The sequence below is a fragment of the Bemisia tabaci genome, chromosome 6 (assembly GCF_918797505.1).
Source record: "Bemisia tabaci chromosome 6, PGI_BMITA_v3".
Taxonomy (NCBI): domain Eukaryota; kingdom Metazoa; phylum Arthropoda; class Insecta; order Hemiptera; family Aleyrodidae; genus Bemisia; species Bemisia tabaci.
The window spans coordinates 24186441-24206587 of record NC_092798.1 but is presented as its reverse complement, the minus strand read 5'-3'; the positions used below and the strand labels follow the sequence as shown (position 1 = coordinate 24206587).

Here is a 20147-nt window from a genome sequence, read left to right as displayed (position 1 = left end):
AGAGGGTTGGCTCCCTTTTATGGGCCACACTGAGAAAAAACTATGGTTTATAAACCTATTAGAGGTAAATATGGAACACCTATAATAGTCGTAAATAAACTAATGATTCTCGGTCTGTGAACCATACTAAGGTCTCTGTACCTAATTAAGGTACCCCGTACCATAACTAAGGTATATGTGCTATTATTATATGTAGAGGTACTACCAGGCCCGCCACATCCCATCTCGGGCCCTGGTACCAATTTTCTGGCCCGGGCCCCTAGCACAGGGGGGGGGGGGGTCCGGGGGGCCTCCCCCGGCAAATTTTTGAAATTTTAAATCTATTTGGACGCATTATGAAGCTCTTATGATGGAGGTTTTCCATCAATTTCTGCAGAATAATAACGCCTTTTTGTTTACTTTCAGCACCAAAAACTTTCGAATTGTTGCATTCAAAACATCTATAAACTTTTTTTTGAGGGGGCAGATGATAATTTTCAATTCTATGGGGAGCCGGGCCCCCCTGGACTCCCCTTTTGTACGTCTATGGCAAGGGAGCTAAGCCATTGAAGTCGAGGATGCCCAGAAAGGAGCCTCTTAGCATCCGACAACGGAAGAAAATGAAACACAGTTACTAAAAATATCATTCTACATATACTCAAAATCTTGAAAATCTCTAAAAAAGTAAGAAAAATTTTATAGTGCCCTAGGGTGTTTTTGAAACTATATTCACCTTTTGCGGAATTTTTAGGGTAATTTTTTCACTTTTCCCTACGAGACAAGGGTTACACATGAATTCGTAGTGGTTTGTCACAGACCTGCGTCACGGGCCCCTCCAGGGCCCGGGCCCCGGTACCAAGGACCCAGTATCCCCCCCCTTGTGGCGGGCCTGGGTACTACTATTAGTGGTGTTCCATATTTACCTCTAATAGGTTTATAAGCCATAGTTTTTTCTCAGTGCATATTAAGAGCTCCGTATTTTGACCTGTCCGTACATTTCCCATACTTATATACATTGGAAACATTTTAGTTACTGAAAGAAAACGCAGTTTTTATATTTACGGCGGGATATAAAATTAATTGTGTGGGCAGTAAAGGTAGCATCTTCGGATCATCAGACACATTTTTGACATCCTAGGTGTGAAAACAGCAAATACCCAACCAAGAATTCCCCTACCAAGAATTATTTCCTACCCCTACCAAGAATTTCCACCATTTTTTTGGACCCTTAACTTAAAGTTTCTACAAGACTCAGTGGCCATACTCTTTCTAGAGCTGTAAATGCACTCTAATGTCGGCAACGTAGAAGATTCGTAAATCGTTTCCTACGCGAATTCAAGCCTCAATGTTCAATGTCGATCCTCATATCGGATATGGAGATCCCTCAGTGAAAATTGGAAGAGGGTGCAATGTGCATCTCTTGGAGTCTGGTGGTGCGGTCACCGCGGTGTCGCCAGAATCTCGCGACGCGACAGACGTGGACGCACGACACATTATCGCGTCATCGAGACACGTCATGCGTGGGCGGCTGACGGACGGCGCGACGGACGTGGGTCGGACGCGGACATGATGACAGACACGGACACGCGTATCGTCTCCACCGTTGCCAGAGCTCACAAAAATTCACGTAGGGTCAGGACAAGTTGTCAGTTCTTTTATTGGGTTATCCGGTGAATTCTCATCTGCATTATTTTATCTTATTATATTGTAACTCAGAGTCAAAAAGCAGGTGGAGCTAAGAATCCAATAGAAGCATTTTAAGAGCAAAAATATCGACGGTGTACTGGTAGCATGCACCGGAATTCACTATAAATACATAGTGGTATATTCTACCAGTAGAAGTCTGGTTAATTCACACTGGAAAAAAAAGCACATTGGATCTAGAGTCCAGACTCTTGAAAACATGGACAAGAAAAAAATACTCTTGATTCAATCGGAGTTTTGCTTGAATCAAAACGAAATCCGCTTAAATTAAGAGGCTTGGTTCTTGATTTAAGCAAAAATCTGATTGAATCAAGAGTATTTTTTCTTGTCCATGTTTTTAAGAGTCTGGACTCTAGATCAAATGTGTTTTTTTTCCAGTGAGAGTTTACGCAAACTCACGTAGAGTCAGGACAAGTTGTCAGCTCTTTTATTGGGCTATCCGGTGAATTCTCTTCTGCATTATTTTATCTTATTATATTGTAACTCAGAGTCAAAAAGCAGGTGGAGCTAAGAATCCAATAGAAGCATTTTAAGAGCAAAAATATCGACGGTGTAATGGTAGCATGCACCGGAATTCAATATAAATACATAATGGTATCTTCTACTAGTAGAAGTCTGGTTATCTTCAGACCCAATGGAGATGTTGCATGTGTGAGGAATTTGCGATTTGACTGTTGATTTTTATGTAAAAGTTCGCGAGTAACACGATGGTGCTACTGGTTTTCTCTGAAATTATCCCTCAAGCTCAAAAAAAGATCTCAAAGTGAGGCCAAAATGGAGGGGATATCCCACACTACCCTGAGAGTCCACCTCTACATCGAGACAAACTTTCCATGCAAAGATAGGGAGCAAATACACTGAGAAAAAACTATGGTTTATAAACCTATTAGAGGTAAATATGGAACACCTATAATAGTCGTAAATAAACTAATGATTCTCGGTCTGTGAACCATACTAAGGTCTCTGTACCTAATTGAGGTACAGGTACCATAACTAAGGTATATGTGCTATTATTATATGTAGAGGTACTACTATTAGTGGTGTTCCATATTTACCTCTAATAGGTTTATAAGCCATAGTTTTTTCTCAGTGTACATTAGCAGGGTTGCCGTGTTTTCAGTTTTGGAGTCCCCAACTAAAGTGGCAGCTCTGTCAATGTATTTGCTCCCTATCTTTGCATGGAGAGTTCGTTTTGATGTACACTGAGAAAAAACTATGGCTTATAAACCTATTAGAGGTAAATATGGAACACCACTAATAGTAGTACCTCTACATATAATAATAGCACATATACCTTAGTTATGGTCTCTGTACCTTAATTAGGTACAGAGACCTTAGTATGGTTCACAGACCGAGAATCATTAGTTTATTTACGACTATTATAGGTGTTCCATATTTACCTCTAATAGGTTTATAAACCATAGTTTTTTCTCAGTGTAGAGGTGGACTCTCAGGGTAGGGTGGGATATCCCCTCCATTTTGGCCTCACTTTGAGAGCTTTTTTTGAGCTTGGGAGATGATTTCAGAGAAAACCAGTTGCACCATCGTGTTTCTCGCGAACTTTTACATAAAAATCAATGGTCAAATCGCAAATCCCTCAAACATGCAACATCTCCATTCACACTGAGAAAAAACTATGGTTTATAAACCTATTAGAGGTAAATATGGAACACCTATAATAGTCGTAAATAAACTAATGATTCTCGGTCTGTGAACCATACTAAGGTCTCTGTACCTAATTAAGGTACAGAGACCATAACTAAGGTATATGTGCTATTATTATATGTAGAGGTACTACTATTAGTGGTGTTCCATATTTACCACTAATAGGTTTATAAGCCATAGTTTTTTCTCAGTGCAGGCCCGCCACATCCCATCTCGGGCCCTGGTACCAATTTTCTGGCCCGGGCCCCTAGCACAGGGGGGGGGGGGGGGGGTCCGGGGGGCCTCCCCCGGCAAATTTTTGAAATTTTAAATCTATTTGGACGCATTATGAAGCTCTTATGATGGAGGTTTTCCATCAATTTCTGCAGAATAATAACGCCTTTTTGTTTACTTTCAGCACCAAAAACTTTCGAATTGTTGCATTCAAAACATCTATAAACTTTTTTTTGAGGGGGCAGATGATAATTTTCAATTCTATGGGGAGCCGGGCCCCCCTGGACTCCCCTTTTGTACGTCTATGGCAAGGGAGCTAAGCCATTGAAGTCGAGGATGCCCAGAAAGGAGCCTCTTAGCATCCGACAACGGAAGAAAATGAAACACAGTTACTAAAAATATCATTCTACATATACTCAAAATCTTGAAAATCTCTAAAAAAGTAAGAAAAATTTTATAGTGCCCTAGGTGTTTTTGAAACTATATTCACCTTTTGCGGAATTTTTAGGGTAATTTTTTCACTTTTCCCTACGAGACAAGGGTTACACATGAATTCGTAGTGGTTTGTCACAGACCTGCGTCACGGGCCCCTCCAGGGCCCGGGCCCCGGTACCAAGGACCCAGTATCCCCCCCCCCCCCTTGTGGCGGGCCTGTCTCCATTGCATCACTGTGTTCCAAAATCGATGAATCCTTTTTTCTCCATTTCGAAGCATTCCTGATTGATATTGCCTCTTCTCTTTGTTTGATTTTCATCGATATCGTTTTTCGCGAATTATAGTCGTTTTCCGAGGGATTGGCAATGGCGCGAAGCGGCGGGCTGTAAGTCGCGTGCTCGGAACGGGGGGCTCGGGCCGCGTGGTGACCGGGGGGCGGGGGTACAAGGAGCGTGCTGTTGCTGATGACTGTTGAGTGTGGAAGCATCGGAATGAAAATCTCATCGATTTGAAGCGCAAACGAGAGAACGGATCGGGACGGGATCTGGGCTCACAAATCTTCCGATCCGCGCCAACCTCGGCGAGCGAGGACATTTTCAATCAGTCGCTCCTCTATCTGCGCCACCCTTATCTCCAGCATCCAAGCGCGCAGCTGCCATGTGGATAATCCGGGCCTCAGTTGAGCGTTTGCGAATATATTCCAACCGTGCAGACTGAAGGAAATGTGAATACATATGAGAATGAAAATTGGTCAATTCTTTGATTAAACATCACAGAAAGAAAGAAAAACTTAAAACAAGTAAAGAAAATAAAATTAGAAAATCAGGAAATCAATGGGGACCAAGATTAAACAAAAAAGTATAGTAATAGCCTACCGTGTTTACAAGTGAGCCCTGTGAAAGACAATATCGTGTAAGGAGATCTACAGCGCAGTTTCCAAGGGAGGCAAGACGGAGGCAGTGCTTAAAATTTTAAATTTTTTCGTTGTAATTCGAATTTTGAATGCAAGTTGAGAACAACCTAGAATAAAAACCTAAGAAAAATTCGTGACCGCAGTAAGAAAAGTATGATGATTTAAAGTGTGTCTTTTCCTGATTTTGGAGCCAGCTGGTTTCGTTGAGTCAACTAAGAATGAGGTTGTATCAACCCCTCGCCTCTCACTGTTGCACCCTTGCTACTTCTGACAAGCGCCAATTCAGCAAAGAATATGGTCGACGTTGCAAGTGAGGTTGCATACACGATTTTTCAAATGTCAAGATGTATCATTTGTGTGCCAAATTTTGATATTATCCCGCTTCTAATTCAACATACTATTTTCTACCGCGAATCCACATGCATATTTTTGATAGCTACTCGTAATAGCGAATATGCATGAACATTCTACAGCTAGATTTTCTGAAAGTTGTTCTCTAATTTTAATCCAGCGTTTCACGGTCTTTCGGAGGTCTTCCGAGGATATGATTACATTCTGCCTCCATTTATCGAGGAATAATCATTTGTCATGGGAAAAGTTGCGCAAAACGCGTCCCTTCGAACAGTCAGTAAAGGAACACTTATGAGTTATTACCTCGTTCGATCACATTATTCTCGCCTTTTTGGGCTGTAGAACCTATACTCAGTTGACGAATGACTCTTTTACACCTAGAGGAATGTTCCTGCTAAACATGCCGCATAAAAGGAATTCTTGTAAAAACGATCGACAATCTTTTCATACCGATATAGGACATACAGAGTATGAAGTAAATACATTTCCTTTTTTCTTTTTCTCATGAAAAATCCTGTCACTGCACATTTACTAGGAATACCTATTGATCCAGCAAAAAATCCTTCTCCGTGTGTAGTTAGAAAAAATTATATCGTTATCACATACCTCTGTCTCCGACCAAGGAAACCTTCTGACGTCAAATATCCTCAAAATAAACTCCCATATTTTTTTTCACAATGTTTACACTCGTCAAAATCTGCCGCGGTTTTTCTCGAAGGTGACACCGACAACAGCGGATGACCTGCCCGAGGCTCAATAATTTATATACAAATCAGAGGACTGATTCCCTATAAGCATGCGATGCCTCAGTGCAACTATCTCTGGAGCAGTAAATAAATTGAATTGAAATTTCAACACTGGTCCCTTGCGCCTTCCCCTCGATTCTGGTCTCCCCCCGGCGTTTCGGCATCCTCCCTCCCCCTCCCCTCTAGCTTCGAGTGCACTCGCAAACGCACACCATAAATAATTCGTCATAAGAAGGCCCATTGTTGGGCTGATATCATTTTCGCACTGACTTGCGGAAGAACTGGTCGCTCGGGCTTCCTTGCCACATACACTAGTAAAACCGTATCAGTCCCATAAGAAAAGTCCAAATCAATGGCTTTTCGAGGGGATCCGACATCACTGACCAGGCCCATTCCAGGATGCTACAAGTTACTAGTCCTATTTCTAAGTGTCCATTTGTTACGTACAAGTCATAGTATTCGGTTTATTTTATAGAAATAACGGGTTGTCAAACACTTGTAATCTTGTTGCACAGTCTGAGGAAAAATTTACTGGTCGTCGTTACTTATAAGGAGCTTCTCTCCGATGGCAAGCGAGCGGTGTCTCTCATAGACGAAATTCTGAATCACGCGAGGAATTGATGTAGGAAGGTGACACATGATGATGGAAAATGCATTTTATGGAATGGGCTGTCAAACTTAAAAAATTATTTGTTGCTCAATGTAACGGCATTGCCCATAATATCTGAATGCTGCAGATTTATCCAAGACAAGCATCACCAATACTTAATAATAACTCATTTTATGTTAATTTTCTCCAAACAAAAGCACAAATACTTTTAATTTGTGCGCATAACTGTTTCTTGTAAAGAAAACGAGTCTCTAGTACTTTAACAAAAACTTCGATTACTCGAACTGAAGTGCGATTTTCATGCCTAAAAACTGCAGTTCCCTGGATCGTAAACTTCAGTGTTCCACACGAATCAAAGTTTTTATCACTGTGCAGAGTTTGCAGACCTTGTCCAGTCATCTAGAATAGCAAGTTCAGATAATGATTCCCCCACAGTGGCGTGGGCTGCTTTGCGATGTATCGATGGATCTGCCATTTAAACCTATAGAAAAGGATCGATAAACAGGGTGTCCGCAGCGAACACCTTAATAATCGATCTTTTACCATACGTTCAAATGGAGGAATATCGATAATAGACCATTCACGCCACGCCACTGTTCCCCCACGTTTATTTTAAAACTAGAAAATGCATAATCTTGATAGTCCTCCAAACTACAGTGTTCCACGGGAGGAAGACGAGACAGTATTTTATTTTTGACAAAAGGATCCTTTGTCCCTTATCGTAAAACGCTGAGCCTTTTCGGAGGAGCCTGGCTCATAAATTGCAAAGAAAAAGTGTTGATTTTATCTGCGAGTTGTTTGTCATTTCTCTCTCTTTCTGGCTGCGCCCATCAAAGCCCGGGCCTGAGACTCGAGACGCTTCGATGCTGAAAATAAAAGCGCGCGCTCTAATCCCAGGTTGATCCACCCGCTGGAAAACGGCTGAAAATAGAATGGTCTCAGTACTGGCGGATTATCGCGTCTCAAGCCGTCTGATCTAGCAGAAATGAGCATCTCCGGCAATTGCTCTTGAATTATGAAAAGACCAGGAGTCTGACACGTGAGTTAAACCCTGCTAGATCTAAGAGGAACACTTTGTGGGTGTTCAGCCGGCAGACCGACGCGTCTGTTGTAATTCAGTGTAAGTTAAGTACCCAAAAATCCATATCGACGGTGTAAGTCGGCAATTACATATCTCGTTTGCGGTGTCTGAAAATCTCCGACTCTCTGTTAATTTTTTAAAGGAGAAAAAATTGACAGCATTCCTTGAAGTTTTTGCAGAATTTTCTTCGCACAGAGAAGAAAATTCACGGCAGTTTTAAAGAATTGGCGTTGAGTAGTTTTCCGTTCAAAAAATTAAGTATGACAGGAAGTCTGCGACGTCGCAAACCGAGTTATCTGATTGCCGACTTACACCGTCGATATAGTATTTGTGAGGTGGATAATTTTGAAGAACGTATCTTAAACCCATTTATGACAAGGGGAGGGACTTCTTTTGATATACATATCAAAGCTGACCCTGCAATATGGCAGTTCTTTGCAAAACCGCTGTAAAGATTAGAAAGGAACTTTATCCCGGTTTTTGTTACGGGTGATGATAGTGATTATGTAAATATGTACTTTATTATACCCAAATCCACTTTTTAAACCTTCCCATTGAGCTAATATCACGTGAACTTCTGTCACCAGGAGAAATTATTGGCATCGACATTTTAATTTATGAAATTCTTTCGATATTTTTCTTGAAAAGACGGAAGAGCAGACTCAATTTGCCAATTTTATACAAACTTAACATGCTTTTTTTAAAATACGTAAAGTAAGATATATGATAAGAAGTGGAATCAAAATGTTACGCACGCACATCACGCTATTGTTCATGCATTAAAGTTCGGAAATCGACAATAATCAAAAACGAAATCCTGCATTCCAAAATTTTTCGCCTCAAAAATCACAAATTGCTCTGACCAATCTTCTTGTTCTCAAATTTAGGGGTTCAAATTCGAACGATTGGGTGAGATTCTTTGGGTCAGTGTTCGAAACTCACAGGCGCCAACGCACCAAATGCGCCTAAGAAATCGGCCATGGCGCCTAAAAAATGAAGGCTCTGCGCCAACGTGGCCCCTAAAAATTACCCTCTAAAAATCTGGATTTTCACAGGAAGTCACATAAAGAAAGAAAATCAATTCTATTTGAATTGAAAAAACTCAAAATTTTCAGAACTACAAGTGAAAGCTTGCTTTCTCTATTCTTCACGATTTCATTCTTAGTGCTTTTGTCTTCCCCAAGTTAAACCTACTTACTAGTTCTGTCACGAAAACATCTTGCGTCTAACTTTTCACTAAATGCGCCGTAATATATAGGCAAAAAGTCAATTTGGCCCCTAAAAAATCCTCAATGGCGCCTAAAAATCGGGCTTGATGCGCCACATGGCTCCAAAAACTCAAAGGTGAGTTTCGAACACTGCTTTGAGTTATCTGAAAAAAATAAATTATTTGAAATTCCCTGATCGTTCATTGCTGTTGCCGTAAGCTTTTACTTAACGCACCGAGAGTCGAGGAAAAATAGGAGCGTGGATGCACCGCTTAGAGAGGTAGTTAGCGCGCGTACGGAGTACATTAAATTACAATTAGCGGATTGAGATTGTTTTTACGCTCTTTGAATGTAGATAAGCGAAGGGATCGCAGGGGAAGGTGTGATTTATTAGGCCCACACCGAGCGGATCCAATTAAATGCGTAACCGCACTCGGCCCGATCCGCGCAGCGCCCCGACGGCCGGGGCTCCTGCGAAATCGTGGGTCAGAGCCGCGCGGGAAAACAAAACTTTAAGCTCAGGTTTGTGCTTTTAGTGATTCCGAACATTTCCATCTTTTCAAACTGATTTTCAGCAAAAAACATGATTAAATAACAGTCTTGTTAAAGTTACACTAATTTTTTTTATTCCATAAGACATTTTTTTCCCCTTCTTTCTTTCATACTTGAATCAGTGAGTTCGAAAACACACCAATTCGGGGGAAAAAAATTGTTCAGGAAACACCTAAAACTGCGCAGCGGGCGAAGAAGTTAGTTTAAGAAAAACCTTTTTAGTGCCAAAGGACAAGTACTTAGAGACTTTGTAAAGCACCAAGTTGAAATCGATACACTATGTTTGATGACAGAGAATTAAGCGTTTAAAAATTTCCGAGTTGGTGTGTTTTCGTTCTCACCGACTTTCAGATACTGATTTTTCATAGTCTGCCCTGAAAAATTCATATTTTTCGACCTGAAGAACGCTTGAATATTTATGTAACTTGTTGGTACAAGGTATACTGAACCGAAAAAAGAAAACTGCCAAATCGGATGGTCACCCGTTTCCCTTGAAATGGCCAACAATTGGTATTTCCAATGAAATACTTCGATTTTTCCCTTTTCCCGTCGCTGTTTCGAGCACTTCCGATTGCTATTTCGAAATTTCCTTTTGCGTGCAGATGCTTCTATCCATAAGTGTTACTAAACCGTAAAAAAGTGAAAATCGAAAAAAACCCGAGTTGGTGTGTTTTTCGAATTAACTGATTCACTTTTCAACCACTTGCTTCTCCTCAAGGATCATGTTTACCTGATGTTTACGCGATTTTATGTTGATCTTAATTAATTATGTTGTGATTTCTTATAAATACGTACACCTTTAATATATTAGTTTGTATATGTTTTTTTTTAATTAATTAAACAAGAAAGAAATCAACTTTAAAAGCGGTAGAATCGTCAATTTGAATAAATCATAACGGTGTGCAAGAATGTATGAATTTATTACAATAAAAGGTAATCGTGTCTGCAAATAAAAACAGTTTGAAATCTCGGCTTTCCTCTGAACATACATTACACAGTAACGCCGAGTCACCTCTCAGTGATAAAACTCCGACCACAGAAATAATTGACGGCAGCCCAGCTTCGAACTTAAGCCTTTTCATTAAAAGACATAAAAGTAGCGGTTTATAAATTAATTTAATAGACTTCGCGTCGGCAACTGGTCTTCGGAAACTAATAAAACCAGCCGAGATCGTGTTTGGCGTCCTCTCATGTGAGAAGGCTCACAAATCGAAAAACGTCACAATAAATTTGAACGTTAGCTATAACTTACCGGCTTCTATCGGCACTGGTCTATTTTTTCACCTCGTAAGTTCCGCCAACTATCCTGCCCCTTCAGCTCCCTTTGGATCAAGTTTAAACAGTTAGCGATCAATCAGCTTTTGTAATTTAACATTCGGGTGTTGTGTTTCAAAATACTTATCCGAACATTTAAAATCATGTCAACACAAAAGTAAAAAAAACACCAGAAGCCAATGATGTGGAAATTCGGCTTTTAGCGGAACGATTCAATAATCGATCAAGCTCTATTGATAATTTCTTAATTGTAGGGGTGTTTCTTAAGAAATTTCCACGCTACTCGGTAATAGTTCCGGTGATTGGCAACAAAAGTGAGGTGGTAAAGTTACGAACAGACCTTTGTGAAAACGCCAAGATTTTTTTCTTTTCATTTTTTCAGTGCACATTACGGTGTAGAACGTCAGGCATTCGCACGAAGAATTATATCAAGAAACTTTTTGATTTAGCTTTGAAAGCTTGTATCATGCGAATATCATAAATTGGAAGCAAAACGATTTGCAATATTCACTTGGAACGTACTCTCAAAGCTAAATCAATTTGCCACAATTTGGCGCTCCAAAACCTGAGTGCGCCGGTCGGCGCAAAACGCATATACGTAAGCGCCTACAAGACTGTGCGAATACTTCACGCATTACGCCAAACACAGTGCGGTTGCTGCTGGTCGGCGCGAAACGCATTGCGCCTACAAGAGTGCAGGAATACTTCTCGCATTGCATCTAACACAGTGCGGTCGCTACCGTTGATCAGGTTTCTAATTCATGCAACTATTCGGCCTTTGAGGCAACGCTAGGAAGTACCCTTTCTTAATAAAGACGTTTCTTATTCGTCGTCACTCTTTATCGAAAAATTATTTCCAACGACTGCATTATAAGCGAATTGAGATGCATAGGTCCATCATGCGACTTTAGAATGGAGATACTTTCCCGTCTGGGAAACGACACGACGTAATGCGGGACTAATTGATAGCATTATATACAAAAGTGACAGCTACTTTTGTAGTTTTGGAAAAGGCAGTTCCTAATCCTGCCGAGTAAAAGAAAACTGACGTGTATGCCAAAATATATCTCATATATATTTTTTTTTTTTTGAAGATAGTTATGAATATTTTTCCTTGAAATTTGTTGACTTTAAATCAGTATGTAAAAAAATTCTCTGAGAATGGAAGAAAATTATTTACTAGTACTCCCTGAAATTCTTGATGTATCAAAGGAAATTTAACAACGTCTAAAGAGTCGCAAAGTATCATTAGCACGACAGGATTCTACTAATATACATTTTTTTAAAACTTTCTATGTAGAAATGACTGTTTTGCTTAAAACCATCCAAATCAACATTAAATCCACGTGCTTTCACCTGACTTTTACCTTTTACTCCACTCCTTTTAAAGTGGGCCCCAAGAAGTAAAATAGAAAATGCGTGGGCGTGCGCATAAATCTCCATTTCCTTCTATCAATTCCGAAAGCGCAGCATCTTAGGTTTACTTTGTTGCAAAGTCTTTGAATGACCAACAGACCGAAAATATGCTGAATGAGGCTTGGTTTCTTTCTGCTAAACGCCCTCCATTTTTCCTTGAAATGTTCCGATACTTTAAATCAAATTGTCAGTAAAATTCTCTGAAAAATCGGAAGATAAATACTTACCAGCACTTCCTAAAATTCTTGTTTTGTCAAAGGAAATTCAACAACGTCTAAAAGCTCATACGGCAACATGACAGGATTTTACTATGTTGAATAAAGTTTTTTGTTTTTTACTTTCAATGTAGAAATTACTGTTTTGTTTAGCAACATCCAAATCAACATTAAATCCATGTGATTTTACCTTTTACTTCTCTCCTTTTAATAGAATATGCGTGGGCGTTCGCATAAATCTCCATTTCTTTCTATCAATTCCGAAAAAGCAGCATCTTAGGTCTACTTTGTTGCAAAGTCTTTGAATGACCGACAGACGACGGGCTGAGGCCTCAGGATAAAAGCGCTTTAATGTTCGAGGTGTAACAAGGCTCGAGCGGTGCCCGGCTGGGGCATTTGTTGGAGTAAGGCTGCTTTTAATCGGTGCTCCTATTAGCACGGCTAAAAGTCGAACAAATCAAGGAGATCTGCAAATAAACAGTGAGCACTGAGCAGACGCGTCTTCGTCTCTCCGGCCGGAGCAGGTCTCCTCCGGGCGCCCCAGCCGGAGTGACGGAGCCGCACAGTCGGCGATTAGTCGCGACAAGCGAATAAAGCAGTCACCCGATCTTGTTGCACTCCAGTCCGGCAAATAAAACTCACCTACTCTTCAAATTACACGTTGCCAGACCTACTGTCTTTTTATGCAAAGACAATGTTAAGACAAAGGCTGGATAAGATCAGAGGCAGGTAGAAACTGTCTCTTAGCCTCTGGCGACTGCTGAAATTCTCCTATAAGAGTTTTACCTCTCAACCGTTAAAATTACGCTCTTTTCGACTGTTTATCACTATGCGGGCGTTTTGTTTGACACAGAGCATTAATATAGGGAGAGTACAGACTTGTCGACATTTAAAGATTTTGGGGCCCAAAAGGGCAGAAAACCTCAATCGAAAAGAAATGCCACCGTCAATCACCGTCAAATGCCAATTTCAAACGAAGCTGGCTAAGAATTTTCATAAATGAGTAAATTTATGCAATTGCTAAGTCGAATACGTGTTTTAAAAACATACATACAAATTTTTACGAAGCAGCCCGAGACAATGGTAATAGGATAAAAACAAGGGGGGGGGGGATAGGAAACAAGGCTAAATTACAAATAAAAAACCCGACTCAAAACCAAGCAATTTTCAGTCGGAAAATAACTTAAAAATTGAAAAATATCGATGAAAAAACCTGAGACCTACATTTTGGTGGCCGAGAACCGAGAAAAACAAAAAAAAATCCCGACTGAAAATGACTCAGTTTTGAATCGAAACGGCTCGGGTGTTTTGAAAACAATGGGTCGTAACAATTGTAATTCTAAACCATTCCGGGTAATTTGAGTTTATAGGTCGCCCTTTTGGGACAGACCCTCCTAGCTCCATGACCCAACCTCGAAAATTACTAACATGTCCGTACTCCTCCATCACAAAGGCACTCTACATGCGACTTGTTTCGGGTGCGGCAACAATGTGGCTCCCGGCCGACTCGTGTGGCTATGAGTTGGTACCCGTGATGAACTGAGGCCGTTTCTTTGGCCTGTCCTCGTATTTTTGCCTCTTTTTCGCCGGGCGGCGCAAGCGCAGCTCGCTAAAGGATCCGGACGGGACGTTGACGGCGACGGCGCAGTGCTCTTAAGCGAACAAACAAACCGTTTAAATCGTCACTCCTGTCTCTCGGGCCCCGCGGAGGGATCGCACGCGTAAATCTCGCCTCGTAAAGCCGGGCCGTGCCGTGCGTGTGACGCGACCGTTCTGCGCCCCGTTCGCGCCACCGCCGCCAGTCGCACAGCGCCGTGTTGCAAATTCCGCCGAGTGTGAAACAAGGGCTCCGTTCACACTTCACAGTCCTTCCGAAATTGGCTCCTTACTCTGCCAATACCACTTATGGTTTATTGGCATGAGTCGTAAGGCCGTATTCATATTCGTACCTTGAACAGAATAGGCGAATCCAGGGGGAGTGGACGTAGGGGTGAAAGTTCCCCGTTTGCGTGTAAAAAAGGAGGGGGAAAAAAGGGAAGAAACAAGTAAGGATGGAATGGAGGCAAGAAGAGGGAAGGAAGCTCATATGTAGTAATTATACATAACGAAATTGACTCAAATTGCATGTTAGATGCTTCAAAATTGTTAAAATTTTCTGGCAGAAGCCCCCCCAACCCCCTCATATGCCCCCCTCATATTCATATGTGCTCTTGGAACAGCCCCTCTCCGCAGGAAGCGTCATATCGTTTCCACTGTGATTGAGAAAGGTTCAGGATGATTCATAACGTACATCACAAAAATAACAATTTTTTCAAACCTCCAGTGTAATGTAGCTCAGCATAACTTTAGAAAAGGGCCGTTGCGAGGATTACAATAATTTTCCATCGCTAAATGTGTAAAATACGGATGAGAAAATTCAATGGTTTTGATGAAATTTAAATTTACAAAACTTGCATCGTATTTTCCTATTTATTTCGTAGTTTAAAGCGGAAAATAATCGTGATCTCTTTCAAGAATCCATTTCTAAAGTTTCATTGCTGAATTTTACTCGAGGTTTGCCAAAATAGTAATTTTTATGATGCTAAGTCAAGGATCTCCTTGACCTCCTTTAATCACAATGTAACCACTTGGGCCTCATGAGGAGAGGAACTGTCTAAGGCACCACCGTGAAGACAACCCTTATCCTTTTGTCGTGAACATACCCTTAAGTGAAAGAAAATAAAGAAGATGGAGTCGGAAAAAAAGAAGAAGAAGAAGAAAAAGAAGAAAAGGTAGAAACATAATTTAAAAAGGCAGTAGAGGGAGATTGAAGAGATGGGAGAGGAAGGAAAATGAGGAAAAGGAAGTAGGAGAGTTCATTTTTCCTCGTGCTTTTCTGTGTTTTCCTCTTCTTTTTTTCTAATGCTGTCTCTTCTACCTTTCCTTCTCGTCATTGCCTGCCTTTTCTTCTCCTCCTTCGTTTCTTTTCCCCCTTCGTCTTCCGATTTGTGATGCACCCCAATCTGACGTATATTTGACAGAAAATACTTTTGACCATTACGCAATGGAAGCGGCAACGTCACAATCGTCGGCAGAATTTACGCCATTTAAGCAAGTTTTAAGCATTGAGTGAATGGTGCGTCAGTGAAAAAACCCCGGCAGGAGAATAGTGGGGCTGATTGTGCGCTGAAAACGGCTCTCGGGGGATCGAATCGTTAGCGCATGCGCACACGCCGCGTCGCGGAGCCGTGATGAACACGGAACGGATTTAATTACATCGTAACGTAAAACAAACGCGACAGGCGTTGTCATTTTTATGGGGAATTTCGGACTGCCTGCGGTGCAGTAGAGTTACAGCATCTGTGTTGAAACCCAGGAACAAACGCATGACTCAGAGAAAGGGTTAAGGAATTTCCACCTACTTTGCATCGAGTTATGAACTACATTTTACAGTAAAAAACTTCTATCACTGCTTATTTTAGAAATAACATTCGTGCCATTAGTTTCTTCCACACATGTAGGTCCTTAAATGGATAAGCCAGAAATAGTGTTTTCTTATTGCAAAATGCTGTCCATATTAACTATGTTTGGTATTCTTAAAATGAGCCTACAATCTTAGAAGACAATCGTTTTTGTCAAATGTGATGGTTTGAGGCCACAAGTATTTCTCTTTTCTTCCGTTTTTTCTGTAGTTGCTTCCCTTTAATATCTTATTGGGTCCCTAGGCACATTATAGATCAGCGCAGCCCGGAACTATCGCACATAACTCGTTTTTTCCAAACGCTCATAAATGTTTTCTTATTGCTTGGTATTCATCCGTATATACCACCAAGATCTTTACTTAAAATTTTAGGGACTCCTCTCCAGAATACGGCCGAAACCTCAACTTAGCTTCAACCATGAATTGTTAGTTTGCAGTCTATTTTTCTTTCTCTACTCCCTCTCATACTAAAATTGGAGTTCAACATAGGTTGAGCTGTCAGTATTAACATTTTCCAAACAGATACTTGATCTGTCGGATTTTCGAGCATTTGAAGTAACTTTCATACTTCATGCAACTTTATAAGTTGAAAAATTCTCTGTCTTCAATTTTTCATGGTCAGGTTCATTTGTATCAGAGCAAGTGTCTTACTAGTCACTATGCTTGTGAGCCTAGAAGGGGGAAAGAATTGGAGGGTGATATTTGAGCAACCTTTGTGGCTGTGACCTTCTTCATTATCATCCTCCTAATAGCTACTCTGGTTTGTTAACTGAAGCAAAAAAAGGGTCTTTGACTCTGAGAAATGTCAATCCGAGCGCCACCACCGACGAGCACCTCATCAAACTACGTAAATACTGACTGGGTATTTAACGGCTGCTGTTTTGCTTCAACATCCCTGTTATTTTCAAATGTCCCATTATTTTCAAACATTTATGGACAAACTCTGATAGTATAGTTTTACAACCTCAATACGTTTTCTTATTTTTGGAGTACAAATAGACAACGTAAAATTACAGAACCAAAATATTTGTCGCTCTATTATTTTATATCTATGAGGAACTTTTTCATGTTTACTAGAAATGTTCAACGTCAACTCAATCTTAGAGGTTTTAGTCGAAAGAAGCTGCCGCAATTCAATGTTATCACTCACCAAAAAACTAAAATGAAGTGAAACAAAGTATCACCTCCCAAAGACAAATTTATACTTATACAGAAATTTACCAAAGCCAGTTCTTGTGAAAATTCCTTTTCCACTTCAAGGAACGTTTTTTGCAATAAAAATAAAAATAAAAATCCGGCAAAGTGAAAACTCATGGATCAGTCTAAATTGTCCTCTAAATTTGATTTGACGCTCAAATTTAGTTCCGTCGATTCCATCAGCTTTTTTTACTATCTCTTTGTTTTGACTTTAATTCGGGGATGTTCAATATGCGCACATTGATCTTTGTAAAAGTCTAAAAAGGGAAATTTTCCGTAGATTCTGTGTGGATATACTGTCAATTATATCATTATATAATGATTGCATTTTCACATAATGTTTTTTGAATGTCTTGTTCAATCAAAAAGTCCGAATAAATATGTATATTTTTCAATTTATGGAATTTGTTTGTTCCCAGGTTTGGCGGCTGGACTTAGTAATGGTTATTTTATTTAAAGCAATCCCTTTAGAAAGTACAGATGGAGAGCGGTTAGAAAAGTCTCCTGATTGTTCTCATCCTAGTCTATGCGTGAATCCCTACCATATAAACGTATCAGTCAGGGAGCTCGATCTCTATTTAGCCAACTTTATTAACAGCCACGGTGAGTTTTTCTTATTATTTTATTTATGATACGCATTTTATACCATAAATGTTTTTACAAATTTAATTTATACATGTTTTTTGCCCATCCGTAGGTTGAGCTCGAAAACATTTTTCGAAATTGTACTTTTTCAGAATTTTTTGTATTCATATTACATTGTTTTTAACAAGGTATTTGTGTCACATCATCGATAATAGTACTCAGAAGATACAGTATGTTTACTTGATAAAAATCTTATATTATACACAGACTATTCAAAAATGTAGTTGGTAACCTTCGAGAATGGTTCTTCCCCGCCCTTTTTGCTATCATAGTGTTTTACATTATTCTCAATAATTTTATTAAGTTTCCGTCAAATTAACGAGAAACTAAAAGCACCTTCAATTTAGTGGTTATGCAATTTTAGCCTCTTGAAAGTTAATAATTGGACTGCATTTTGCAATTTGGAACTATAAATTCTGGCTCATCTGAAAGAACACTTGTGTGCATAGGGGAACTAATGGCACACCCTTTATTTTTAAACCGAGCCAGAATTTATAGTTCCAAATTGCAAAATGCAGTCCAATTGATTGTATCACAAAGCCATGTACAAATGAGTAGAAAAAACACCCATCGAGCAATTTTATTCTTAACTCCAGCGGAAATCCTCCTGATCGCAACTTTAAAAAATACTCTGCTAAAATTATGCCATTTTCTTCTTCCTTCAACTGACGTATTTCTAGAAGCCAAACTGAACTATGTGCATTAGGACATGAGCCTTGAGACCCATACGAATATATGCATAACAGGGCTCACGTCATAATGCACAAAGTTCCGTTTGGCAGAAATACGTCCAACTATAATGTCACAACCGGCATAAAAAGTACTGATCGAGCATACTTAGAGGCAATCTAGGTCTCGTTTCGAACCAATCCTCTCCGGTCTGAAGAGAAACAAGAAGCACAAATGTGACAGGCCGGCGCTAAATTTCCCGCGTAGTGAGCAAGCGCCAGGATCTTTCACCCTACTGAGCAAGAACCGCATATCTGTAAAGCGCTCTCATGGAAGATACGCGGTTCATGATTAGCAAGGCATTATACCTTCGTACCCATGAAGTAACGTCGTATCTAGATCTTTAAGTGAGGCCTGCGAAGCATACACTGAGAAAAACTATGGTTTATAAACCTATTAGAGGTAAATATGGAACACCTATATATCGTAAATAAACTACTGATTCTCGGTCTGTGAACCATACTAAGGTCTCTGTACCTAATAAGGTACAGAGACCATAACTAAGGTATATGTGCTATTATTAATGTAGAGGTACTACTATTAGTGGTGTTCCAATTTACCACTAATAGGTTTATAAACCATAGTTTTTTCTCAGTGTAGAGCTACAAGGACAGTAGGGCTCAACCTAAAAAGCGGTTACGCCCTTTTGGATAGAGGAGCGAGGATATGAAGAGGCCGCAAAAGCGGGTCAAAAACAATCGGCTAAAGCGACGCGACGCCTCACAGTGGGTCGAGTCAATCAGAAAGGTCGAACATGGAATTTTTGACTATACAACTACGAATTTTTATGTTTATGTAGTCACATTTTAAATTTTAAGGGGCGTCTGTGGAAGAAAATTTCACGAGGAAACCAATGGAACCACTTTTAGAACTTTAAGTTTTGTATAAACGGAGTTATAAGCGTTTGAAGGTTTCTAAATCTTGTCCGACTTCTCCTATTGACCCGATCCATTGTGCGCCCCTGGACGGGCGACCCTCGAAGTGGCCGGCCCGGCCGGAGCGGGCAAGCAATTACAAATATTATTTGACAAGTAGAATCAGAAAAAAAGGAGTTATGACAAGTTGCAACTTCCGTCTTGGCAGTCGTCGCGACTTTTTCCAAGTGAAACGCTGGACGCCCGGCCCGCGCCAGACGTTATCGGGACGTCTGACCGATTTACGGACGTTAAAGGCGGACCACTTACGTCCGCCATCCCATCAAAAGTTGCCACATAACCTACAAAAACAAACATTAAATACAATTCACTGGTAAAAAAAAGTCGCTTGGGTCTAGAATCCAGACTCTTAATAACACTGAGAAGAAAAAGTACTCTTAATTCAATCCGATTTTTCCTTGAATCGAAGAGCCAATCCTCTTGATTTAGGTGGATTTCCTTTTGATTCAAGCAAAAAGTCTGATCGAATCATAAAGGTTTCTTTTTTCTTTCCGTTGGCAGTCCCGTAATCAGAGTTTTTATAAATTACACGATTGCATGCATGACTGAAGGAACCAATGTAAAAATTTCAAAGATTCTAATAATGGTGAAATTTAATCGTTATGCACTTACAGCCTCTACCAAGAGAATAAACCGATCTGACAACAAAAATGTTCCCTCTCCAAAAGGTAATACTTGGAAAATCATTCTGATCCTCTAAAATATTTATTTACGAAGATATTCTTCTAAATTGCCCTTGAAATTTGGTCAAACTACCCCTGTTCTTTTATTGCGTTGAAAACTGCGTTTAATCTCGCTTAAAACCATGAACCTCCCTA

General features: G+C 40.2%; 1 protein-coding gene across 1 annotated transcript in view; it reads left to right on the top strand.

Annotated features, from left to right (window-relative positions):
- The window catches only part of NfI (Nuclear factor I), a 285410-nt gene that overhangs the window by 201021 nt on the left and 64242 nt on the right, over positions 1-20147 (top strand). The window contains 1 exon segment of the mRNA XM_019059222.2: positions 17440-17623. Within this exon segment, the coding sequence (XP_018914767.2) occupies positions 17440-17623 (184 nt within the window).